Here is a 26,867-nt window from a genome sequence, read left to right as displayed (position 1 = left end):
CTCCACTCCCCTCGTCCCCCGCGGGGCCGCCCTCGGGGCGGGGCCGCCACACTTAAAGCCGGGGCCGCCGGCGGGGCGCGGGTAGAGCCTGCGTGGGGACTGCGCGGGGGCTGCGCGGGCGTTGCGCGGGGTCTGCGCGGGGAAAAGGGCGAGGGCGGCCGGCAGCACCATGGAGAGCGGCAGCCCGGGGCGCCTGGACGCCGCCGCCTTCCTCGGCGCCTGGCGGCGCTTCGACACCGACGGCAAGTGGGGCCGGACACGCGTGGGGTTGGGTGGGGACTCCCACGAGATGATGGTTTCTGCTGGGCCCACCTGGGGTGGGTGCTGGGGCGGACGGGTGCTGGAGTGGACGGGTGTCCGTCTGGGTGGGTGCCACGTAGGGGTTGCCCACGTGGGTGGGTGCCAGGCGAGGCAGGGGGTGACCGCCTGAGTGGGTGCCCGTCTGGGTGCGCATGAGGGTGGGTGCAAGCGTGGAGTGTTGCATGCATGGACGGGTTCCTGCACGGTGCCTGCCAGCGTGCCCAAGCTTCACCCCCACGGAGTCCTGCCAGTCTCCCAGAGCCCCTCTCTTCCTCCTCATCCCGCCCTAATACCAGGTCTGAAAATTCCCCTTTTCAGACAAAGTTTTTGTCTTTTCACCACCTCCCCATTCCTTCTGCTATTCCCTCTTGTGGTCCCAGTCTGGTTTGGATTCTTTTATTCCTGAAAAGTTTTCTGTAAGGAAAACTCCTGAGGGAACCCCACAGCGCTGTGCCCAGCACCCATGTAGACATGAACCCATCAAATCGAATAGGAAGCCCCTCAAATGGGCAGGCAGGGTCCTCGGCTGAGACCTCCACCACGCAGACTTGGGCCCACTTTATGCCTCACACAAGGTGGTTCCCAGATCTCAGGCAGTGCCACCTGACAATTAATATATTTGACTTTTATTTAGACAACGGTTACATAGAAGGGAAGGAGCTTGACAATTTTTTTCATCATCTCCTGGAGAAACTGGGACCAGAAGTAAGTACCACGCTGCGTTAGTTGGGCACCAAGTCCAAGCAGAAAGGTTGTTATGCTGAGAGATGATTTGTATTTGTTGTTCTCTGGTTGCTGGCTCCCTTAGCAATCCCCGAGGTAAAGAGCTTTTCTCTTGGCAAGGAGGTGGCGTTTAGGCAGGTAAGACAACAAGTGCGATCACCTGAGATGTTTGATCAGTTGTTTCCAGTCCAACAGCTGCTGTCACAGTGGGACTGTGGTTGGCCCCAGCTGAAGGTGGCAGTTGGAAGTGTGGCGAGAAAGTAATTTACTGCCCTTGAATAGAAACAAATGAAAGAGCACCGTCAGGCAGTCTGGCAGGGCGAGGGGGAGGACAATGGTTATGATTTATTCAAGTGAGCGCTGATTAGTTTTGTTAATACAATTGGTTTCTTCCCAAGGTGAATTTTTAACAGGTATGCTGTCATTAATTTTAAATGGTGCTTAGGAAGAAGATGTACATCTGTATTGCCGAAAATGGCTGGAAGCCAAACAGGAGTCAATTCTGTTGCTCGTAAGGTCAAGACCTGGCTCCTGAGTGTTTCTGGGTTTCTCCCCTGGTTTCCTTTCCTATTCTTGGCAGCATTTCCCCTGTCTCACTCTCTGGATCTCCATTCTACCAGAAGTTGTGTGACAATTTCCAGGGACTGGTTTGCTTAGCTACAGGTCCTACGTTACCTTTGACTGTCACCGTCAGTGAAGGAGAAACCCTGACACTCAGGTCAGCTGCTCAGAAGTACATAAAGAATAGATTCTAATAACGGGCTTAATATTTTCCCTACACAGCACGTACCAAGCCAGGAAGAGAAAAGGAGTAAGCATCTTCCAAATGGAAGGAGAGGGTTTGTCAAAACCCAGGGATGGAACAATTCCTTTAAGTGGAAAGTAATTAATGAAAAGGGAAAAGGTAGCTGATAAAAGGCATGAACTCATGAGTATCAAGTGTAAAATCAGAATTATGCTTACAAGGAAATTAGGATCCTTGGATCTTTGGCGATACAATTAAAAAAAAAAAGAAAATACAAGCTGTGAATAATTTTCCAAGCAAGTTTTTCTTTCATTTGCAAGTAAATTTGGATTGAAATATTGGCAGTTTCTGCAGAAATGTCTTTCTAGACCATGGATGATTAGATGAACAGATAGTCACGTAAAAAGTCTTTAAAGCAAATAGAAAAAAGATTCAACAATAAGTGGTAAGAATCATTAGGGACACAGAAAAACTGATTTGAGGAGAAATTGAAAAGCTTGTGGTTGTTTGCCCAGGAAAAATAGATAAGATTGGGAGCTGCTAGTCATGGGGTGTTGAAACACCAGCGCAAAGCGCACTCAAACAAACCCACTGACATCAAACGTGAGATGATGGCTTAAAATAAGGCCGCAGAGCTCAGGGCTGCAGCAGGCCACTGAAGCAAGGGACCTCGAAGCTGGGCTCTCTGGAGTGAGCTGTGGCTGGTGACAGACCCAAAGTTTGGCTGGGAATCTCGCACTGCAGGCAGCTTCCTAATGACGAGAGGTCAAGGGGGAACCTCAAGTCCTGCTGTAGCCCATAGCTGCCCCTTTCTTGCACATCCCTCACCTCAGATTTTGGAGATGGCATCACACCGTCTGGGTTGCAAACCCGGTGTGTTCCAGCAGTTGTTGTGGTCTGGTTGATACCGGTGTGAACTCTGTTGTTCTGTGTTAGGTATCAGCACATAGAACAGGCAAAATGAGGGTGTTCTAGCAATGAACCCTTCTGCTTTGAGAAATCAAGAACAGTTTCACTGATTGCCAAAAGTCACTGCTCAGGTGACTCCGGCATAAAGCAGCACCCTCGTCTAGCTTGTGTCTCCCTTGTGTCTGCTGTCTAGGTTTTGCCTAAAAGAAAAAGCTTAACACAAGTTGAATGAAGAAAGAACCAACTCCCTCTCTCCCCATTAAACAGAAGAAATAGGCTAATTCTGGAAGACAGCAATCGCTAACTGCCAGGGTGTTCAAACAGGCTCACAAGTTTGATTTTCTCCCCCCTCCATCTTTTTTTTTTTTTTGCCTATTTTTAGCAGTATTTCCACTCAAGTAGTACTACCCTAAGTGATAAGATGATCTGTTGCCTTCTTCCCCTTTGCCAACAGCCTGATTTTGGTTCTCACCGGACAAAATGGTCTCCTATCCAGTGGGCAGCAGGCAGAGCAGCCTGCCTCCATGGCAGAAAACAAAAAAAAAGGAGGGCCAAGAAGATGATCAGAGGGCTGGAGCACCTCCCCTATGAGGACAGGCTGAGAGAGTTGGGGCTGTTCAGCCTGGAGAAGAGGAGGCTCCAGGGAGACCCTATAGCGGCCTTCCAGTACCTAAAGGGGGCCTACAGGAAAGACGGGGAGAAACTCTTTGGCAGGGCCTGTTGTGAAAGGACAAGGGGTAATGGCTTTAAAATAGGAGGAAGATTCAGACTGGATATAAAGAAGACATTTTTTACAATGCGGGTGGTGGAGCACTGGAACATGTTGCCTAGAGAGGCAGTAGATGCCCTATCCCTGGAAACATTCAAGGTCAGGTTGGACAGGGCTCTGAGCAACCTGGTCCAGCTGGAGATGTCCCTGCTCCTTGCAGGGGGATTGGACTAGATGGCCTTTAAAGGTCCCTTCCAACCCAAACCATTCTATGATTCTAAAACCCAAGGGGAGCTTTCCCCTGGGAGACTGCGAGCAGTCCCCTGCCCCACTCCCTTAGGTATGGGGATTGTCTGTAGTGCTGGATTAAACAAAGGTCTCTACTACCTTTGTACAATGAATTTGTCCAACAACACTGAGACATTTTTGTCTTTTTCATGTGATTTATGTTGTACAGGCTTGCAGTTATAGTGGGAGGGGTAAAGGATCCGCTTTGCACTGGTTTTCACCATCCTACAGAAAGAAAGTGTCCTTTGTGATACAAGCAGTGACCTGGGACTGAGCATCTCTCTGCTTTCATGCTCATTTTGACCTTTACTTCTTCTTTTGGCTCTTAATGTCTGTCTCCTCACACAGTAAAAGGGGGACATAGTAATAGGTACTGGCATAACTTCCAGATGTGTCACCAGGATTAATTAGTGACTGTATCTGAAGTGCTATACAAGTGATAAATAATGTTATCAGCACTAGAAGTTGTCTCTGCTTGAATAGCAAACAGCTTCATAATTATATTTTTTCAGCCTGTGCTCTCTAAGCTGTTATTTTTCTTAATGACCATTGTAGTCCTTCAGCACTGTTTTTCTTCCCAGCTACTCCGCAGCATCCCCAGCTGACACTAAATGCCAGGGGTTGGGAGCAGCTGGGAAAACAATGCAGAAGGGAGCCCGCTGGGAAGCTGAGAGGCACAGCTCTTCCTGATGGCTCCGAGCGAGGAAGGAAACTTGAAACACCATCCAGTGAGGGAGGCTAATTCATCATATTTTATTGTACCATCAAGGATCTGGCAGGGGGAAGGGAAAACTTTGCAACAAAGGTAGACCTTTGACAATAAACCAGCCCAAATCCGAGATGCTGCTTTCTGTCTCTCCTCCTTCAGCGATGGGCAATTGCTGGAAGCATTTGGACAGTGCCCTTAACAACATGCTTTAGCTTTCGGTCAGCCCTGAAGTGGTCAGGCAGTTGGACTAGATGATCCTTGTAGGTCCCTTCCAACTGAAATTTCTGTTCTATTCTAGTCTAGTCTAGTCTTGTCTCGTCTCATCTAGTCCAGTCCACTCCAGTCCAGTCCATTTCTAAGAAAATGCCTTCAATTTCCAGGTGTGTATTACATACACATAAGGCTTCAGTGAAACACAAGGGATTTATGCCACTGACGGATTGAAGTTTATATAAATTCTCCATAAGCTGTAGGGGCTTCTGTGAAGTGGTTTGGTTTGGTTGGGGGATATAAGGTGGAATCAAGGATTGTTCAGTCAAACACCAGTACAGGTTTGTGAACTGCTGGCATTATCCATCTGCTGCCATGAACCTTTAACCATTCGAGTCTCCAGTTCCAACCTGCCTCTGCACGACTGCTGTGAGCTGCCCACACTCTCCTCTTCTGCTCAGTCATAAACCTCTTTCTTCTATCTTATGGACACCTTTCTGTGCATTTTCTAAAAGTTTTTATATTGAGGTGAAAATTTTAGTGAAAAGGACAGTTTCTTTCAGCCCTAAAGGAGTAACTGAAACTACAACCCCTGCTTTTCTCTCTTGTATTGCTGTACATCTTTCTTTCTGTATAGAGACCCTTTAGGATCTTCCTTGCTTTCTCTTTGCTCTAACTTTTATGAAGCTCTATGTATATTCTCATAATAATTAGACAAGAAGAGCTTTATAGATGAATGGCTGTAAATTTTGAGTTGGTCATTTATTGAAAGTTTCCATACAACCAATGATATCGGGGCAGATACAGAAGGAAATGCATGTCACCGTTATGCTCACAGAAAGGCATTTCACTTTGCTTAAATCACACTAAGATAAGACAGAAGACTTGCAGATAAAAGCTTGTTACTCTCACCTAACTGTAAGTGTGTAAGAGACCATGTGTAAAAATTTTTGAAGTGTAAATTTAATCAGGTGAGACAGGTATTAGCCTTGCTATAATCCTCTCGCCCCTAAACCACCTGGAGGGTTATGACTGGAAGGGACTGAAGTTAATCTTCAGGAACTCACCCTAAACAGCCATAAAGGATTTGTCTTTGCTTTTTGCTTCCAAAGAAGATCAGCAGCCTCCAGCTACTCTTGCACTTCATCCTTGCCTTGCACAATGTGTTGTCTATCTAAATTATGTCTTTAACTTAGTATGGTCAGGAATGCAGTAGACAGTCATTCAAAGTTCAATAGCCAAAATATCAGCCAGTCTTAGAGCCATCTAAAGCAGACCTCTTCTGTGTTTTAGCACCCCAAGAGACGCAGAATCACAGATGAGGTCTGTGGTGACCAGCAGGTCAAGAGCAAGAAGAGCCCTAGCAGAAAGTATTTGCCTTGCATCCTTCTCCAGACTAATTCAGAAATGTAAACGAGTTGATCCCGATTATTTAGATATAAGAAAGCAATTCTTTACTGTGAATGTGGTGAGGCACTGGGACAGGTTACCTAGAGAAGCTGTGGATGCCTCATCCCTGGAAGCGTTCAAGGCCAGGCTGGACGGCTCTTTGAGCGACCTGGACTACTGGAAAGTGTCCCTGCCCATGGCAAGGGGGTTGGAACTGGCTGATCTTTAAGGTCCCTTCCAACTCAAACCATTTCATGATTCTGATTATTGACAAACACGGTTATTTCTTTACATGTGCCTTTTGTCAGCCTTGATTAGTCTGACCAGTTCCTATTCTTGTTCCTGTACATTAAGGTAGGGCACTGCCAGTGCCTGGAAACATCTCTAAATGTAAACTCAACATGCCTATGGGAAAAAACTGACGTGATGTGTTTTCATAGCCCAAAAGCACATCAAAAAACTTTCAGCCTAGCGGAAAGGGCAGAACAAAGAACCTGTCCAAAGCCTAACCACAAACCCACGATGGCACAGGGAATGTTGTAATGGCCTTTGTTGGATGCTGATATCTTCTACATGAAAAAATATTTCCCACATATGTGCTGATGAGAGCTAAAAAAAGAACCAAAACACAACAGGGGATGACAGAATAAGGACTCATCTATTGTAGCATGCAGGATTACAGTAAATCCTAACCAAAACACAGGGCCAAATTCTCAAGTGATAGCACTGCAGTTAAGTAAGCAAGATTTGCCCAAACTAGAAGTTGGCCCAGGAGCTGCGGCGTGAAATCCCACGCTGATGCAGGCAATCCAACATACAAGTGCACAGATGCAATGAAGTCATTCCTGTGATTTATTTTCTTAATGCTACAGGATTAAAAGAATAAATATTGGTGAAAAAAAAACGTTCTTCTCGTAAGGTCAAAGTGTACGTTACTGATGTCTCATCTGGTCTTGGCTGGCCTCCTGTCTATACTGTGGGGCTTTTGGCATGGTAATAGTTGTGAGTTTGTTTTCCAACTAGCATTCTTGGCAGCCATAAATTATTTTCATAGACCTTGTAGGAACTTGATATCTCTTGGACCCTTTGCCCTTCTATCAAATTTGGCAGAAATGTTGTTAGGAGAAACATGTGCTCAAGCCAGCATTTTCAGATAAGCCTCATATTTTTTTCAAGAAACAGGCTATAATAGTCACTTAGATTTAGTTTCTTCTTACTTCTTATACTCATATCAATATAGTGGCTTGCTTCCAAAATTATGTCAAGAAAGAAAAGAAAAAATCAATCTATGACAAGACTGTCTTGATCAGCAGGAATTAAATGAGACCCTCCCTTTCATCAAGTAGGAAAGTCTCCACACTGCTCCACACATTCACCTTTTTTCCCCCAAAACAAATGACTCATAGTTGTGTTTTCATCGAAGCAAGCTGCTGCCAAGCACATGGATCCCTTAAGGAGCAAAAATTTAATTAGAAAGCATGGGGCAAGAGCGTGACAATAAAAAAGGAATGGGTTAGCAAAGAAGACAGATTACAGCCCAGTTTCCAAAGAGTCCTAACCAACCATGACAAAGAAATTAAATGCTGGGCACATTGAAAAAAAAATGTGAGCATGCCCTTTCCATTATCACAAACAGTATTAAAAACCAGATTACCTTTGTGATGCTAAATACTTCTAAAGGGTTTTTGCAAAAGGGAAGATGAAGACTGAACATGGAAAGGAGAAAGTAGAAAATTCATTTGTTGTGGCAACTTGAAGTATAGAAGCTTTTCTCTGCAAAACTGTGGAATAGCATTAATAGTAAGAAATTTACACTTTAACCCTGATAAATATATGAACAAAGCCACAGTAGTATTTTAAACTCTGCTTTTCTGAGTACAAAAGTGATGTGGTCTCCTCCTCGTGGTAGGTAGCAAGGAATTCTTCCTTGACTCGACAGTGGGAACATGCAGCGGCTCTTGGAAACCAAGCAGCATCTGACCTGTGCGGTACCAAGGCACCTGAAGCCTTACAACTCCTATGGAGCAACCTGAAAGGGGTTAAAGCATCCCTCTGCTCCAGGCCAGCTCCCATCATCCTTATAGTCCAATGAAGATCATACTTCATGGAAATTTGGAGGGGGTTGAGGGGTTTTTTTCCCTTACATGAGGAAACTCAGCCTCACTCTTCCTCAGCCCAATCCTGCGTGAAATGGGAGGCAGGGAATCCTCTTCATTGCATTGTTGATTGATGCTAAATGTGAGCATCTCTGCTGCTATTTCTGCCTTAAATAGGCAGCAATTCAGGGGAAATTTTGCTCCTCTGTCAATTAGGGCTATTACCTCTTGATTAAATTCTCCTCCAGAAACTCAGGAAGATGCATGCAGCAGGGAAAATAAAGAATGACAAGAAAGGCCTCTCCATACAGACAGCTACCAGAAAGGCTGCAACAGCATTTGCTTACATGTTCAAGAAAGCGAAATTTTATCTAGCTGCTAACAAATCTGCAAAATTTTAGCCCAAGCAGCGAACACTTGAGAAAGCTCTGCCAGCCTTTGAAACAGGGGAGGGATCTGCTGCTTAAGACAGGCAAGGTAGTCAGGATTTGCTTGCTGCGAAGACATTTCCTCCATCCCAGCTCATAGAGATGAGGCACTAATTTGTATTGGCTGTTTGTAAAGCTGCTTTCCAGAGCAGAAAGGTGGTGTGTTTGTTTTTTTTTTTTTTATTACTCCCACTGTAACACTTGGATAACTGGAGCATAAGCCTGAGGCATTTGAAAGCAGAGCTTTCAGGCTTTCCTGCCTGTTGCCATCTGTAGTTGAACAGCAAGTTAATAATTAAAGGGAAGGAAGGAAAAACAAACTTCCCGGGGAAGCTGGTGGCTAAAGCACTCAGCGTAGCACCTGTACTTCTGTGTAAACGCCGTACGTCCCCGCATGTGCCTGCCAGGAGGTCTTGCCTTCTTGCTCTTCTGCTCCTGATCTTTCTCCCTCTATGACAGGACTTGCCCTGATCTGGGAGGCAAGGAAATATTTGTAGGAGCCCAAAGGCAGAGAATAAAAAATCAGGTCTCCTGGCCAGCGAGCTGCCAAGCTTTCATTTTTGGCCTCCCCTCAGAAACCTCATTGCAGGGTGGCCGAAGCAGCAAGGGGGTCCCTTTCCCCTCTGCCCAGCCTGACCGATGCTCCTGTGCAGCCCCTCACTGCCCCAGCATCCCAGCACGGCCGCGGCCCCAGCGCAGGGTGAGAGATGCCCTCACACACCCCCAGCTGGTTGCTGGATCCCTGCCCAGGCCATGCCTGCAGAAACTGCCTCCACTGTAATTTCCTACCTGTGAATGGTGATTTTGTCCCTTTCAGGGACACCTGAATCTTCTCTGTACAAACCACCAATACTATTGAAAAAAAAATCTGCTTGATATATTTATATGACTATAAATGGTTGCTATATATACAAGACGGTTAAAAATTTTAATTGTCCTCGTATTGTCTTTCTTTATTTACCCACTAACTGGCTTTGCCTGCTCTTTTTCTCTGTCCATCTCTTTTTTTCCAAGCAGAGATTGGAGTCCCAGCTGGGATGGCCCCTCCTAGGGCACTCAGGTCATTGCAGCAGTAGAAATAAAACCAACGACAACACATTTGGCTAGTAAAATCCTACTTCAGCTCCATAAATCCTGGAATATTACATATAAAATACTTTTGTCCCAATACTTTTCTCCCTCTGCTTCTGGAGCACGCTCTTGTCCAGGCATGAGGCTCCTGCTGAACCACTCACAAGCTTCCTGGCCTTGTGGCATTGTTACAGCCCTGATTTGGAGGCAAAACCATACATGAACAAAATCTAAACAAGCCGGAGAACTGACCTTGCTCTCTAAGCCTCCAGAGAGGGATTGGCAGCTCCAGCCATCTGCCCCACCTGGCTATGCTGTGGCTCTGCCCTGCAGCCTGTCCAGACTGCCCCACCACAGGCCACAGACCTCCCAAATCAGGTTACAGAGGCAACGAATACAGCAGGAGTCTGCAGTTCATGGCCTTGCTTGGACAAGGGATACAAATCATGCAGATTTGTTACGTGCGAGATTTTTTTATGGCCTTTTAAATGTTTTTGGAATGGAATGGCAATCAGAGCAAGCTACTGGTCTGCACCACCAGTAGGTCAATCTTGGAGACCAGGTCTCCCAACCTTATTTTCTGCTTGGAAGTGACATGACTTATTTGATTTTTTTTTTTTTAAAATCTTCAGGGATTGGGGTTTTTTTTGGTAAACATAAATGTCATCTTTGAAACCTAATGGTCATAAGCCAAGGTGTATCATTCTCAGTGTAAAAATTTGCAATATACAAACAATTTTGTCTTGATTGCTCATCTTGGGAAAGCCAGCTTCTGTGTTACCCTAGACAGTGGAGAGATGAAAGAGTTTCACTTGCTTTAAGCAGAGCTCCCTCTTGGTTATTTCGACTTGGTATTTATAAATCAAAGCCAATTAATTCTTTCTCCCCTGATTTCAACATAGGATCCTCTGCTCTGACAATGCTATTAAAGATTTCTCTGTAATGACTGGCAGGTAAGTGCTCATAAGCTCTAAGTCTGCTCTGAAGTAAGGTGAAGACAAATTCTATCATATCATAAATGATCAGTTATGCTATCTGCCTATCCATCTACCTATAGGTATCTTTTTTCTCTTATTACAGCAGCAAATTAAGACTGCAAATATTGGTCACGTCTAAACACGTGGGGAAAGGTGGTGACAAAGCAGGTGCAGGGTTTATATTTGCTTTTCCTCTGAATAGCCAGGCAGGCCGCACTGAGATATGCACTGAGTAAATTCAAGAAAGTCACTCGTGGTCTTGTGTAACGGTATTAAGAAAGGGATTATACAACCTGATGGTCCTGCAATAGTAGCTGAAAGGCCAAGAAACTGGATTGGAAGACCCAGGAAGACTCAGCTATAATCCTAATTCCACCTGGACGGAGAGATGATAAAACTTTTGGAGAGCTTTTCTTCAGAGGTAGGGAAGGACTTAATGTATTCTTTTCTCAATATGCTACAAAAGTATGCCAAAAGCCAGTCTGGGTTCTCCTCCTCCATGCCTCCCTCCTTCCCAGACAGGGCCACCTCCCACGGGACTAGGAGAGGAGCCACGACCTGCTTGGTGTGGGTGCGGAGTGTAACGTTGGATTTTGTTATTGCTTGGGCAAGATTAACTAGGGGAGCTTCCCAGCCCAGCCACAAATCTTATCTGACCAGAAGCCTTTCCCCAGGGTGGGGAAATTGTACTTTGTGTAGCCCAGTCAGACCAGATATCCTAAATGTTACTGCTAAGAAAATAAAATCATGCCTGATGAACCAAAACACTATATTTCACCTGTCACAGCAATGCCTGACAAAACATATAACCTGACAAAACATATAACCTATGTTTAAATTGATTATGGAGTTGAGCAGATGCATAAGGAACGTGAATTGGTTGAGACCTCATGCTATTAATCCAGCAACGCTGACAGGGCTTGGTGCCAGGTCTTGAACCAGTTGACAGGCAGTAATAAGCAACAACCTCGCTCTGCTGACACGTTTCAAGGTTGATGGTCTAATGTACTACAGGGATGTAGTTCAAGGATAAGGACATCTTCCTGAATAGCGCAAGATGAAAATGAGCAGCATGGAAACCACTGTAACACACACTCAGACAAAACGAAATCCCAGTGATGTAGCGGGAACAGCTGGCTAAACAAGCAAGCGTCACTAAACTATTTTAAGCACTGGTCTTCCAATTGGAAGCTTAGTTGCTACAAAGCTATGCATAGGATTTATTTCCAAAAATTTCTTTGAGGTGGTGTGTTTGTGGGCTTTTAGAAGCATTAGCCCCTGAGCATAAGGATGCAATGATCATCACCTGATCCTGGTGGTTATCTGTGAGCGAGGAGAGATCTCATGTGTGTGTTGTTTTCTCCATGGCAGAAGACCATTACAGAAGAAAAAGTTCAGAGGATGAAGGAGCAATTCCTGTCTGCCTATGATGTCACTACAGATGGACGCTTGCAAATTCAAGAGGTATCTCCCTCCACCCCCAGCACAGGATTTCCTTTACAGAAGGAGAGAGAATTAGGGACCTAGGGCAGACTTGGGAGATACAGGAGATAGAGCCTGGGTGGGGAGAAGGTGAATCATAGAGTACTACAGTAGCCAGGTCTCTTGATCTGGGATTTATTTCCAAGGCGACAACATGCCCTGCTTACACCTCCCATAGTGGATCACCAGCCACCCAAATTTTTACTTTTCTTTACTTTTCACGGTTTGGGTTTGGTTTTGTTTTTGTTTTTGTTTTCTAATGTGTTTTGTTTTTCAGCTTGCAAATATGATTTTGCCAGATGACGAGAACTTTCTGCTGCTTTTCCGACGGGAAACTCCCTTAGACAACAGCGTGGAATTCATGCGGGTTTGTATCTCTGCATTGTCTCTTCCCCTTGCACACCAACAGCTTCTTCAGTATACACATTTCCACGATGTGTAGAACATAGCATAGAAAATACATGGGTATTGTGGAAGAAAAACACCTTCTGACTTGTTCGGGTAGAGAAGGCTGTACATCATTATTTACACCAGCAAAGCAGAGATGTGGTAGCTAGGACTGGAGCAAGGGCACCCCAAGAGTTCATTGAACTTTGCAAACACTCTCAGCCACCTACAATTTCCTTCACCATGACCAATCCCCACTCCCCTCTCTATCCCTAAGTCTCCCAGCACAGAATTTCAATTTTTCCAAGACTGCTTGCAGTTATTTTTATTTCACATCCAAAGTGGGGCCTTCTGCAGATCAATGGCCAGTTATGTTCAGCCTTGGCTTTTACCCAGGGCAATAAGAGAAACTGCATGTACAAATTAGGTAAGAAATGCGGAGCAGTTTCTTAGTCTTTTCTTCCTCTTGTAGACAATGTGTCTGCATTAAAGATGTGATAGCAGCATGTCAGATGTACAGCGTCCAAATGCGAGTAAAAGCTATTGTGTGAAAAGTTGGGGTTTTTTTTGTCTACAATTAAATATTGGATAACACAACAGCTTGCTTGTTATGGAAGTCCTGATTTGAATCTTTACAATCTGTCACCGGAGCAGATGATTAACTGCAATATTTATGTGGTTGTATCAATCTATCTCCATTCAGATCTGGCGCAGTTACGATGCTGATAGCAGTGGATTTATATCAGCTGGCGAGCTCAAAGTAAGTTATTCTAACAAGTCTCTTTGGGCTTGATCTGCAGCTCACTGATGTCGATGGGAGCCTTTCTGTCAGCTTTGCAACAGGAGCCTTTCCATTGGCTTTACCAATTTGCTGCCTTTCTTGTTGAAAGGGGTTGTTGAATGGCGTTTCTAGGTTGTTTGTGGTGAGCTTAAGGCCTGGACACCCTCCAGCACAGCTGCAGGGAACGTACCAGGAGGGAGGATGCTCTGCTGTTGCCCTTGCTGTCCTGCTTCCCCCTTGCCTCATCCCATGACCCCATTTGTCTCGGTGCCCCCCAAGCCCCCATGGAGCCCCCCGAGCACTGCCTCACCTTGGCTTTGCACATGTGCTTCTCCCAGCTAAGCAGAGCCAAAGCTGTGTGTTATTAACAGGATTCCTTCACAACCTTTTCCCAAGCCTGCAGATTTTCTGAACACTGATTTCTTTTTCAAGCTCGAGCTGTTGAGGGAGAAGCCTGTTCAGAAACCATAACTCAAAGGCTTTGAGACAGCCGGGCACAGAAATCCATCCCTGTGCTGACCTCTTAGCCTGTGGCTCCAGCCCGTGCCCCACCGGTGACATGAGCAGATGCTAAGTGTTTTGCTGAATGGCGACTATTTTGATTTGAGATCAGTTAGCAAATATTGCAGGACTTGTGTTATCTTTTGCTTATTTTGTTAGTTAATTATAACTTATTCCAGTGTGCCTGCTCTGGGGAAATTTGGTTGTTTTCTAATTTACTTGAAAAAAAAAAAAGATGTTTCAACTAGGAAAAAAGTGAACTCTGTGTGAAAGGAAGACACTAGTACTGATCAGGAATGTGAAATTAGTTTCGTGCAACCCTGCTGAATTTGGATTGACTTTCTCACTGTTATTTCTTTTATTTACTCTAAAGAGTAAAATTTGACTCTTTCCTTACTGCAGGATTTCCTGCGAGATCTCTTTTTGCAGCATAACAAGATGGTTGCTGAAGTAAAGCTGGAAGAATATACTGATACCATGGTAAGAAAAGATGGTGTTAATATCCTTTGGATTATAGTACTGCCTAAAAGTCTCCCTCAGGGTCAATGTCTGGGTGTTGGGTACCACAGACACCCTCTCAAAAGGTGTTTCTTCTCCAAGAGATCCCTGTGGAAAGTTAGCATATGCTGCTGCTATTTCTTTGCACTGCACTGGACATCAGCTGTGAACAGCACTTAATATATTTTTGCTTTGAGTTGAACTGTTTATTATGAGAAAATAGCTTGATTTTACACCAGAGCAAACTGAGCCCTAAATCCATTTTAAAAAGTAGTTGATGTGCATCGTTCTTCAGGGTACATTCAGCCCCAGCCAGATCTCCAGCTCCTTCCCTCCCTCCCTCCTAGCACATCCTTTTGCTCCCAGAACACACAGGTATCCGACTCTTCTGCTCTGTAAAGCCCAGCAAGCCTTGCTGGCTTCCTGCTGCTTCCCTGAAAGGGTGGGAGGTGGCAAGCTTCAGCTCTTCCCCTGCCTTATCACAGTATAGCTTTTATCCTGCAATCAGCAACATAATATTTGGTGTAAGTTTAGTATCAGTCACCTGGATTTCAGAGCAACTTATTATATCTAACCATCTGAAAACAAGAAAAGCTTGAAAAAGCTCATTTCTGATGTCATTCTCAAGGGTATAATTTGAGTTCCACTAGCAGACATCTACTATTGCAATTTTCTAAATTATTTTCAGATGAGACTGCCTCAATTCTTGGCATAAAATCTGTGTTTGTACCTAAAAAATAGCTTGGTATGCAAGCAAACAAGGAGCTGCCCACATATTTTGCAATACCATGTTATGTATGCATAGTGCATCTTTGCCTAGAAATGTGACCCTTTAGAGCAGAATGAAAAGCTGTACCATTACAGAAGAGTGTACATTTTTTTAAATTCATATTTATAGGACAGTGAAGGGAGAGGAATGTAAGCTACAGAAATTATTTTCCAACTGGCAGAGCCTGGAAACAATAAAACCCCATAAGCTACAGTGAGAATAAAAGTCTTGCTGGTAGTGTTTGCAGGTAGCAAATAGCTTTTGTGCTGCTCCATTAAGGTTTCCATCCCCAGTGGTTAATATCTGATCAGGTGCTGGGGAGCAGGCAATCTCCAGCTTGTAGACATTGGGTGGTTCATTTCCCTCAACTTTTTTCCCTTTCCAATAGTTTCCCAAGAAAGATCTGTGATTGCTGCTACCCCAGCGCAGCTAGATAGCGATGCAGCCCGGGGCTGACAGCCGGGAGGTCTGTTTTCTGTTCCCATGTTTTTTTATAGGTTGGCTTTCTGTCTTTGGAGAGGCAGATCAGTCTCTACGCTACAGGAGACGATTTGATCTGGGAAAAGGGATGCCTCTTCTATCTGGGGAAATCTGTTATCTGAATTGCAAACCTGGCTCGTGAGGACAAAGGTTTGCAAAGCCACAATGCCAAAAGAATCAAAGATGTTAATGGTTATTAGAGAACTAGGATATGGCAGATATCCTTTTTCTTCCGTCTTGCAATTCTTTCCTATAAGCTGAAGATCAGGGATGTTTACAAACACACCTGATCCCAAGAGCTAAGGCAGGGTGTGAAATTACAACATGAGTAATCTTACCCTGTGATATCCTGCAGTAAAATACAGAATATTAATTCTGTACATCCTGGCAAAGTGGCCACATGGATTGCATCTCTGCAGTAGAGATAGAGAGATATATCTGTATATAGTGACTGCATGGGAACGTGTCTGAAGCAGGAGGGCAAAATCACAAGGAGGAAAGAGATTCAGTCTTAGATTTGCAGTGCTGGATTAAAAGAGAAGTGACTCGAGGAGCCAAGAGCGAAGGTGAGGTCCCAGGGCCATGAAAGTTCCCTGCTTTTCACATGGAGCAGGGAGTTGCTGAAGCGCGAAGTCCCGATGGCACTGTCACCATCCCCACTGTCCAGGAAAACAGGGTGACAGCAGCCCTGACATACTTTGCTGCAGAGCAGGAGCCTAACATTTCAGTCCTGAGGCTTTCACAGACTTTGTGTATTATCTTCAGCAACCAGCAGCACCAGTTCCTTTACTGTAGAATTTCTTTCCCACATCACTTTCCACTCACCCTTTTCTCTGTTCAGAGCACAAGGTCTTTGGGACAAGGACCTGTTTCTGCTGCGCACAGCCACAGGGTCTCGCAGGGTGGCCCGTCTATCTAACTCAGGGTTTTCAAGTGCCACTGTAATAACATTCAGTTGAAATAAGCTGTGTCCCAAGGAGCTGTAGCTGTAAACCCATCTGTCTCCATAGGAATTTACAGATCTCTGCCCTCTTTTCTGTACATCCACAGCCGGCTGCACATATCTTAAGCAGATGCTGATATACTGAGTGGACCCTTGAGCCTTCTGGAGATAGGGATAAAGGGGAAAAGATAGAAACTGTTATTTTAAAGATGCTAGCCCAGGCATGAGCGGAAAAAAAAAAGAAAAGAAAAAAGACAATTTATGATTCTGTGCTGGATATTTGCAGCTTTAGCTTGTGAGAGGTGTAAGCAGATATCATACTGACCAGGGTATGCCAACTACTTGCCACTTACTTATGCTGCTATGAATCATCTTACACCACATAAAAAAAAAAAAAAAAAAAAGCTAGGAAGAGGGAGGAAGTATTTCTTTTGGAAGAGATTGGTTGTCTCCAGAAAGGAACATCACTTTATCAGGTTGCTTAGAAGCCATTTCTTAACAGGCTATTCTATTTCCTTGTGACCTTGACATCCTTTCTTCAAAGAACACTGATACAAATCAGGGACTTGATGAACAAGTGATGAACCCTTAGAAAGAAAACAGGTAGTGAACGCATTGGCGTTGCACAAGCCCCGTGAGTCTGCTAAGTCAAATCTTAAAGAGCACGGAAGTCTGCCTTCCTGAAGTAACACAAGCTGGAGAAATGAAAAAAAAAAACCTGCCCCCTTGCAGTTTTCATGGTGAGGCTGTGGAGGATGACAGCAGTACTAACAACCTTTCCCAATCCCTCCTCCTCATCTCCCCTCAGCCCCCAGAGCAAAGCTGTCATTAGGCTTCTGGGTCCTGGTGAAGTTTCAGCCCGTGAACACCCAGCTCACCCGTGTATTTGACAACATTTTTGCCGTGAGTGACAGCTTCCATACCTGTGCATGCACATGGCTGTGTACTTAAGCGAAATATTGTAAAGGAATATGAATCAGATTTAAGGCATAGTTTCTGATGGAATTAAGTAATTGTCATCCCCATGTCTGCAAGCCACACGCAGGGGAAGCTCATTACTGAGGCAGACTTCAGCGAATTAAGTTGTATATACTGCTGAAACAGTCGCACAGGCAACACTGACATTCACTTTTTGCATTGCCTTATGTTGACAATGTCAGATTGAGCATTTAAAAAGTCTTTTAATTTGAGCATTATCATATTTTAGCAAAATATAAAGGATAACCCAGCCTCAAGCCAGCATATCATCTTTGCCCACCACAAGCTAAAACTCTAGAGAGGCAATAATCTAAGTGCAGTGACAATTAATTCAACAAGCACTGGTCGTGAACTACAGCATTTGAAAGTTTGTTGATGGAGATGGCTGAGGATGGAATCTTAGCCCCAAAGAAGTCATTGCAGAAATCCTCCTGGCTCTAATGATGCCAGGGTTTTGTCGTGACCCCCAAGAGACTACCTCTCCAGTGATTCACTGGCCCTGCAACCATCACATCTCCTAACCCGAGCCACCACTATGGGAGCCCACTCCATCCCCAAAGAGCTTCCTCCTGGCTTGGGGTAGGTGTGGTTCGTCTTGTTGCTTTGTTGTGTGTGATGAAGAGAGGGCTCCTGTACGGCTGATGAACACAAAGGAAGGAAAATTGCCTCCCGTGTCCCTTCTAGACTTAATCCCGACAATGCTATCACCACCAGTTTTGTGCCACACTTGCTGTGGCATGAGCCAGGGAAAGCAGAAAATCCCATTTAAGCTCAAACTTCATTTCTGAAGATCAAAGCCAACAGAACTGAGGAGCCTGAGGGCTTTTGAAAACCCCAGCAGATAACACCTTGCTCTTTTAGGAACCAAACCATTCTTAGAAATCCTGCACTGAATGACTCGTCTCGATTACACTGGCAATCTGGTCAGGCTGAGCATTGAGCTTTTGTCCTGGAAGCAACTTGCTGGCCACAGGGCCCTCCTGTTGCTCTGCAAAAGCCTTTGTGCCCCCATCCTTCCCTAAGGAAAGAAGCCATAGGCAGGCCTGCAGCTCGAGCACGCGCCTGTCCTTATACATCCTCAATAACTTTTGTACTCACTGGCCAATTTTGGGTAAAGATGCCCCTGATGTATATATTTATGAGAGCAGGCTGTCAGGGAAGAGCCAACTCCTCCCATGTTTCACCAGAGGGATGAAACACTTTATTACATGCAGAGAACCAGAGCCAGAGAAGGTTTAAAAGCAGGCTTTAGTGACTCCACTGATCATAGAACTATTTATTTTGGTTGTTTACTTCTCTCCTTATCTCTGTCATGGAAAATAATTTCAATTTATAATCTTATATTGCTCTTCAAAGCACGCCTGTGTTTGTCATATCCTGGTGTTTCAGTGCCCTTCTTTATAGCACCAGACCGGGAAAGCAGAGATGTTTCCTTTCCTGAATTCAAAGCCGATGGCAGTTTTGATTTTGCACTTAAAAAACCAAGACCTAACAACCCTTATTTTGCAAACTCAGCTCTTACTTATGCTCTCTCTGCCTCAGAGCATACATTCAAACAAACAGAAATACAACTTCCCTCATGCACTGCCATTAAAATGTCAGTGAATTAATTTGTGCAAACACTTTAAAATAGGGGGTAGCTTGGCAGTAAAATAAAAGCATCATTTTATAAAGCATACTGCTGGATGCAACAAAGCTTTTAGTAAAACTGAGTGCTATTTAAACATGCCAGACCTTATCCTCAACCACATTGAGATGTTTCATATCAGCCTGGCAGCATAAATATCCCTTTCAAGAGTGTAAACTGAAAAGCCATCAAGTTTAGCATATCAAGATGGTGTGTAAAGGCAAATTTTAAATTAAAAACAATCCTGTGATGATTCCAAATACCTGCTTCTCCCACGATGAACGTTTCCTCTTATGAGGTGGGTACCCTCTGTCGTTCTTTGTGTACTTATGTACACAATTAGCAGGTCAGATCAATGCTTGAAATTTGAAAGTTTAATTAATAAACATTTCTGCGGGCTTTTCCTGAGCAATGCAGCCCAAGATTGCCGTGTAGTGGGTATGCATGAGCTCCAGTTGTCCAGATAATAGGATTAAGTCTATCTTATTAGCCGTGGTACCTGAACTAATTCAGTGAACACTATTCCGTCTTCCCTACATGTTTTCCATCTTTCATGTGAAAGTAACTAGACAAGAATTAGCTCAGCCTAGCTCTTCCAGACAGACTTTTATTTTCTCTCTGTTGAATGCTATGGACAATCAAAATATTGCACATGTTTGCAAACTTGATTCAGGATACTTCTTGCAGAAAAAAAAAAAGGCCAAACAATTTGAAAACACAAAGATTCTTTCTTGGTATTGCAAAAGCAGAGCTGAGTGAGGGAGGTCAGAGAGGGGAGCTGGTTAGCTGTAAGTAGACATGGTCAACCACTGAAATTTAATGTTAGGCTCCAAGATAGGGTGCAAATTAAGCAAATTGACTGGAGATGCTGCTTTGCATTAGGTGTTCCACTGAGGAAAGTATTATCTCTGCAGTTAAATGTGTTTTAATGGGGTCTGTGCTACTGCTGGAATATTGTGAAGGCTTCAGAAATGGGTAGAGTTGAAAACCACCGGGTCAGAAAATTGATAAAGAAGCAGAAAGGCTTTCACATCTAAACCATCACCTCTAATCTAGCCTGTTTCATTAAGGATGCACAAAGCTCTTCAGCCTCCCATGGCTATTTGTGACTTCTGGAACCATGGAAACATGCTGCACCCACAAAGTAGAGCAGATGCAGGGCAGGCAGGACACCCAAAGTCCCAAGACAAGAACAGCTATGCTAGGGTGCTTATCCTGTGGAAAAGGAGATGAGACCTGAGATGTTTCAGTGAAAAAGAAACTCGTGGCTTGTCTCAGACAGGCCAATGGGAAATGAAAAATGGGCCCTAAGTTTGCCTCTTGGATTGGGAACCACCAGATCTGTCCTCGTCCCAGAAGCTGCCACCACGGTCAGATGTTTATCAACAAGCTTGTGTGGAGGGCAGGCCACCTTGTGATGACTTCCTACAGACTGTGTGGGTGACTAATGTTCTTTAGTGGCCTAAACAGAGGGGTTTAGAGTGACATTTTCAAAAGCACTTAAGCTACTGTAAAGCCTAGTGACTATGGTATCCCCACCACCCAAATGTTGGTACTTTCTCTAGCTGGCTAAATAGCGATTGTCTCCACATGATTTCTTTAAGAAGTATTTTTCAGAGTAATAGCTTAAGCTGGATGTTGCAAAGCCACCTGCAGTGGATAGTCTGCAGAAATGAGCTGGTAAGGGTATCTCCCTCTCTCCACACAATGAACAAAACCAGGTTAGGCACTGATGTCCCATCTGGAGAGAGGCTTTTAAAATCTTATCTGGGGTGATTGATTTCTAGAAGGAATATTAACAATTTTTTATTGCCTGCAGAATAACTCCTTTATCAGCCAGGAACTGAAAGCTCAGGTTGGTCTTTCTGATGGCAGCAGGAGGCTGTCACTGCAAGGACATTTCTCACCTTGGTGGCACCAGTGGAGGCAGATCCTGCTCCCATCCCTGCCTCCAGCCTTGCCCTGTTGTCGCCCCAGCAGAGACCAGGAAAAAAATCCCATATTACAGTGGGATAATTGATGGTGGAGAAGGCAGGATGGAAGAAGTTAGATAAGCTGGAGAGGGACAACGTGGAATGACGCAGCATGAGAGAAGTCCTCAGGACGGCTCATCAACTTTATTCATCTCTCCAGCTCTAGGGTGAGGGACGAATCAGAGGTCTTTCTGCTGTCATTTTGTGGCTCTGCACAGAGCACACACTTAGCAGAGGCCAGTGAAATGGGAAAGCAGGTTTCCTGGTGCCACTGAACACCCGCATGGCTCTCAGGATGTGATTCTTCCAAGAATCACAATATGAGCCTTCAGTCATTCACAGGAGTTTTATACTGCCTTTCAGTTGGGAGGAAAAGTGAGCCCATACCAAGTGCTCTTCAAAAATCCTATCCAAACCTCAGTAGTGTAAATCACACAGAATATTTAATGGAATAAATACCATGGAGCAAGGGGCAGGGAGGAGGCATGGCTGACAAAATCAGCATTGTATTTATGCAAAAAGGCTTCCTGTGAAATGGCAGCTCTCCAGATAATACCGCTCCTCATGCAAGTGTCAGGCTCTGCTCCAGTTTCACTGCTGGGAAGTGCTCAGGACCTGCTCTTCCAAAGTTCCTGCATGGTCAGTTTGTGTCTTAGAGGGCGGTCCTCTCCCTCTAAGCCTCCTGAGATGGGGACTGGTATGGGCCTTGTCCAGCAGGTGTACAATTAATTAACCAAAGATCTGGAGTGGCCTCATTACTTATAACCATTAAATAAGCAAATGAGATTCATGAAGGTAAAATTGAAGCATATTCCATTACTGATAAAGAATGGCAACACATCTTAGTAAAATTTTAATCTTTCCCCCATCTCTACAATATGGAATACATTATTTCTAGAACATTGAGCCATGAGTTATTCAGGTTTGCAACCCATTAAACATCTCCCCCTCTTTCCCTGTAATATGCTCTTATTTGTGCCTTGCAGAGAAACACAGTACGGCATGCAATAAATAAATAAATATTATCTGGTGGTGACTCATTGAATAGATCATATTAAGGAAAAGATAACATTAAGGAAAGGCTAACTTTTATGTTCACACAAGATGAACCTCCTGAGGTTGGCAGCCTGAATCTCCCTGCCAGTCTTAGTGCTTTCTTCTGGCAGGCTTTGATCCAAGCAAAGCCCACCGGCTTTAGCAGCATGAAACCCCAACTTGAGTGTCTATCAGAAGGTATCAGAAGGTGACATTTGCATCTCAGCTGCTTGGTAGCCAAAGCAACAGTCAAAGACAAGGATGGATTTGGACTGGAAGTGTTTAGAAGCTCCCTTATTTTTCTGGCATTTTTTTCAGGGGCCATGGCAAGGCCAGTATTTAGTTTCTTAAGGCATTTGCTCGTGAGAAGGGAGTGGTGCTGGTATTTGATTGCTTGGATTGTCACTGTCACAAAGCAGGAGGGTTTTGCTGTGCTCTTGTGCCACCCTTGCACTTGGTGCTAGCAGAGGATGCTGTGCTGCCTGGGGCTTGGGCAAGCACTTTGCACAAGCAGCGGTGAGGGCACAGGGAAGAGCAAAATGTATGTTGTTTTTTTTGTACGTGTGTTCTCCTCATGGCCTATCTATTTTATCTCTGTCTCCTTGATTTTTAGATGAAAATCTTTGACAAAAACAAAGATGGACGGCTGGACCTGAATGACCTGGCAAGGTAGGCTTTAATAATGTTGATGGGGTTTTTCAGCTTGCAATGGCAGATCCAGGCAAGATGATGATCTCCCTCTGGGGACGTGCATTTGAATCCTACCTCCTTTCAAATTAAATCAGGTAATCTGGTGTAGGTATCCCAGGTCTGTAATTCATGATCCCCGTCACAATAGTCTAAGAACCAAGAGCCGGTGACACTGAGCACTGCCAGGACCTGTTTGTGCATCACCAGCACGCTCCATGGTCCATGCTACCTCTGCAATGCTCCTCAGGAGGTGAGGAAGCAGCCAGTGTTACCATTTCTCCAAAAGAAGAATGGCAATCCCCTTCAGCGAGATCACAGATGTGCATTTATTTCACATCCTATATGCAACAGGGATCACAAAGAATTTTTGCTGCTAGTTTGAGGAATGAAGGTGCTACCACAAAGGAGCTTGTGAATGGCAGTAAGAAAGGATTTGGAGAGACAAGGTGAAGACACTCATGCATGAAGCCTGAGGACTCAGTGACAGGCCTCTCTCTGTTTTCTGTCCTTGATACTTCAAAGGCTTTCATATGATTTTCACTGCATACAGATAGAGAGTGTCCCTCTGTCTGTAATGTACGTGCAGTGACTGTATGGGACTTTAAACCTGCAGGTACAGTCTTAAAACACCGGTTTGGGGGATGAGAGGAAAGAGGTGCTGGTTTGCCACTCTTACTTTCTGCTTGGGATCACAACAAATGCCAGCACAAATAACTGCGGTGCATGTGACAGTTTACTTTGACCACTAAATGTATGAAGAGCAACAGAGGCAGGATGGAGAATATCTAAAGGGGGTCACTGGTGCATTTTCCTCTTAAATACAGTTCCCCAAACCCCTCAGTGTGCAGACACAGCTCAGCGCATCCAGTGCCATGGACTCTAAAAACCTCTGCATTATCCGGGCAGCTGGAGAGAGAAAAGCTTTTATTGGTGCTATGAGGGGCTTTGGGAGGGAGGAGGGGAAAGGAGAGGAATTTGCCCAGTCTCAGTGCTCAGGCCAGTACGACTCCATCCTTTACTTTTACAACTACCAATTCTCCCTCCAACGGAGAGTGATAAATTACTCTTTCCTCTAATGCCGCACAGCAATCCAGTTACCAGAAATGATTGTTTGGTAGCTTTCACTTCGGAGGCTGACCAATTCCGTTCTGCTGGACCACCAGAAATACTCTGAGAGAAGCAATAGTGCTAAAAAACACATCTACCGTGAGCCAAAGGGTGCCCACCATCCGCCGTCAGACAGGGAGGGAGGCATGTGTTCCTGTAACAGCCCTCCATAAATAATCCTGCAGGCGATTTTCTTTTTTATAGGCCTATAATCTAAAATCTCTTTGCTTTACGAACCAGAAGAGTTCTAGTTTGTGTGCAGATGATAAAGCAGAAAGATCATAATTTAAATCTCTCTATTCAGGATTCTGGCCCTCCAGGAAAATTTCCTTCTTCAATTTAAAATGGATGTAAGTAGCACTGTTTTTTGATGCATTGACCCCATCTCTCTCAGCTAAGATAACCTGGTCCCAAACTTGAATCTTTTTATTCTTTCTTTTTCATTTGCTTGCCCTCTCCACATATAGGCCTGCAGCACAGAAGAAAGAAGGAGAGATTTTGAGAAGATCTTTGCACACTATGATGTTGTGAGTCCCAGAGGCCATACCCTTGCAGTCTTTAAATGGCACAGATTTAGCGTATGCTGGCAAGACTTCTTCCTCCCGTTGGGTGCTGTGGGGGTCACTCAGGAGCTGCTGCTGTGCCCGAGCTCATGGGCCAGAGGAGACCAGGAGCCAGGCTGGGGGGGTGAGGTGGGGATGGAGGGGAGTGATGCTTAGAGACCTTGTGGTAAAGGACCTATTTTAACTTTCCCCATCGCTATGGCTGGCAGTGTTACATTAGCAGTATCTCCCTGGAGGAGATGCAAGGGATGTAGAGGAGATGGTGGCTTTAGCTCTCACAGTCTGTGGCAGTTTGGGACCTGCATCACCACCACCTTGAAAAATAAAACCCCTTCCAATACTGAACCAAGGGTTATTTAGGGAGCCTGGCCCAGGACAGACATGGCCACCTAACTGCCTGTTAGAAATCAGCAATTCAGTGCCACTCCTGACAGCCACACAATTCCCTCAGGATAGTGGCCAGCAAGTCTCACAAAATGGTGGGAGATGTTGCTTCTGTTTGAGGGGAAGAGATGGTTTTGGGAAAAGGAAGGGATCTTAGATATTGGATATTAGGGAGAAATTATTCACTGTGAGGGTGGTGGAACACTGGAACAGGTTGCCCAGAGAGGTGGTGGATGCCCCATCCCTGGAAACATTCAAGGCCAGGTTGGACAGGGCTCTGAGTGACCTGGTCTAGTGAAAGATGTCGCTGGCCATGGCAGGGAGGTTGGAACTAGATGATCTCTAAGGTCCCTTCCAACCCGAATCATTCTATGTTTCTATGATCTTTATGCTATAAAGCTCAGTGACCAGTTTTTTACTTTCTGGAGCATTTTGATGTTTCTTCTACCTTTCAGAGTAAAACAGGAGCACTTGAAGGCCCAGAAGTGGATGGGTTTGTGAAAGACATGATGGAACTGGTCAAGGTAGTTTCATGGTTCTTTCTATTTACTAATACCCTATATTTCCAAGATGAAGGTGCTTGTTTTGGAAAGTTTTGTAAATAGAGAGGCTAGTGAGAAATATCACTCTGATCAGCAATAGAAATGAATGTCATGGTCTCAGCACAAACACTGTAGAGTATTTTGCCAGATAACAGAAACTCTGCCTGACACCTTCACTCAGCAACTCTATTTAAGAAAGGTCCATTCTAACTCGTACTCTGAATTAAGCAGTTGTTACAGCATCATAAACTGTGTCGATGTGGATCAGTCATCAGAAGTTCTTCTTTCTTTTGTTTTCACTGTGGATATGGTCCTCACCAGTATAAGCCCATGGTTCATTAGCTCATCACAGGGCTACACTTGAAAATGACTTGAGCTCTACCCCTCATCAAGAATACCGTGCCCAGTGTGTCACCAGTTTCTTACAGACAGCAGAGTCCATCTGCATTGGGTTACCCTGAGTTTCCAAATGCAGTTCAAGATACAGTTTTTGATCCAAATATAGTCATGTCTTTGGTGCCCTCTGAGCCTGAGTTGTTGCATTTCCACATGATGTGGATCAGATACTGATGGCCTTGACCAAGCACAAAAATCATGTTGCATTTATTGACAGTTACTCACAGTCCCATACCTCTTCTGTTTTTGCAGGGCATCCTTTCCCCATTCTCTGTTCACTTCCCCACCTCGTATAAGCTGATGTGGGATCAGGCCGTTTGGTCCCTCCTCCTTGGGTGGATTTCCCTGCCGCGGCATGGCCTGTTGCTTTACAGGGCTGGGGAAATCCAGAGCCATTTTTCTCTCTCAGCACTGTTTTTCTCTTTTGCTTGCAGCCCAGCATTAGCGGGGTGGACCTGGACAAGTTCCGCCAGATCCTACTCAACCACTGCGACGTGAACAAGGACGGGAAAATTCAGAAATCTGAACTGGCTTTGTGTCTCGGGCTTAAAATGAACCCATAGCCAGGAGAGTGCTTGTGGTTGTGTTTCCCTTGTGAGATTTGCCTGCTGCTCCTCGTAGAATTGTGTCCGTGCTGCCGGGTGAGCAGTGGGGAGCAGGGGCACCACACCGTGGGGCTGGAGAGTGGCTGCACAAAGATGTAGCAGAATGGGATGTGCATGGAGGGCCTCCCTGCTCCATCACTCCCTTTGTGGTGTTCACTCGCTGCCGCCGCTTGTGGGTCCCCTTAGCAATGTCTCTGCCCACCAGTACACCAACTTCTCAGAAAAGAGATTGCTGTTCTTCTCCTGCCCCCCAGGAAATGCTGTCCTGCCCATCCCCTAAGATAGGGACAAGTATCTCCTTAAAAACACCCTGTCAATGCTCTCAGAGTGCAGCTACTAGGTGTTTCTGATGGTCGCCTTGTGTGTGAAGCCATTACTTTGGTGAGTGTCACGCTTTGTTTGTGCATTTAAAATATTGGATAGATGACAGTGTAATTTGTGCAGAAATAAAAAAAATGGCAGTAGGATTGGAGTTTATGCGTTATGTATGGAAAGCCATCTGCCGCAGACTGGCAGACCATACATTGTAGTCATTTTATGTAAAACACATTAAATGGCAAGAGGTTTTGTGA

General features: G+C 44.8%; 1 protein-coding gene across 1 annotated transcript; it reads left to right on the top strand.

Annotated features, from left to right (window-relative positions):
• Positions 1 to 160: 160 nt before the first annotated feature.
• Positions 161 to 26,867, top strand: SCGN (secretagogin, EF-hand calcium binding protein). The gene is made up of 11 exons (XM_086742121.1): positions 161 to 242; positions 935 to 1,005; positions 11,926 to 12,018; positions 12,314 to 12,403; positions 13,127 to 13,183; positions 14,108 to 14,185; positions 22,622 to 22,677; positions 24,110 to 24,155; positions 24,273 to 24,332; positions 25,208 to 25,276; positions 26,125 to 26,867. Exons 1-11 carry the CDS (start codon positions 170 to 172, stop codon positions 26,251 to 26,253), a joined length of 822 nt encoding a protein of 273 aa, XP_086598247.1. The 5' UTR covers positions 161 to 169; the 3' UTR covers positions 26,254 to 26,867.

Source organism: Chlamydotis macqueenii, chromosome 2, assembly GCF_036417535.1.
Source record: "Chlamydotis macqueenii isolate bChlMac1 chromosome 2, bChlMac1.mat, whole genome shotgun sequence".
Taxonomy (NCBI): domain Eukaryota; kingdom Metazoa; phylum Chordata; class Aves; order Otidiformes; family Otididae; genus Chlamydotis; species Chlamydotis macqueenii.
Note: the sequence above shows the minus strand (reverse complement) of the source record. Positions and strands in the feature narration are given on the sequence as shown.

What these genes read in the sequence shown, in the direction of transcription:
- SCGN (XM_086742121.1), top strand. Translation starts at nt 170, where the DNA reads ATGGAGAGCGGCAGCCCGGGGCGCCTGGACGCCGCCGCCTTCCTCGGC. An exon ending in GACGCTTGCAAATTCAAGAG is followed by an intron (nt 12,019 to 12,313) that starts GTATCTCCCTCC and finishes TTTGTTTTTCAG; the next exon opens with CTTGCAAATATGATTTTGCC. An exon ending in TATCAGCTGGCGAGCTCAAA is followed by an intron (nt 13,184 to 14,107) that starts GTAAGTTATTCT and finishes TCCTTACTGCAG; the next exon opens with GATTTCCTGCGAGATCTCTT.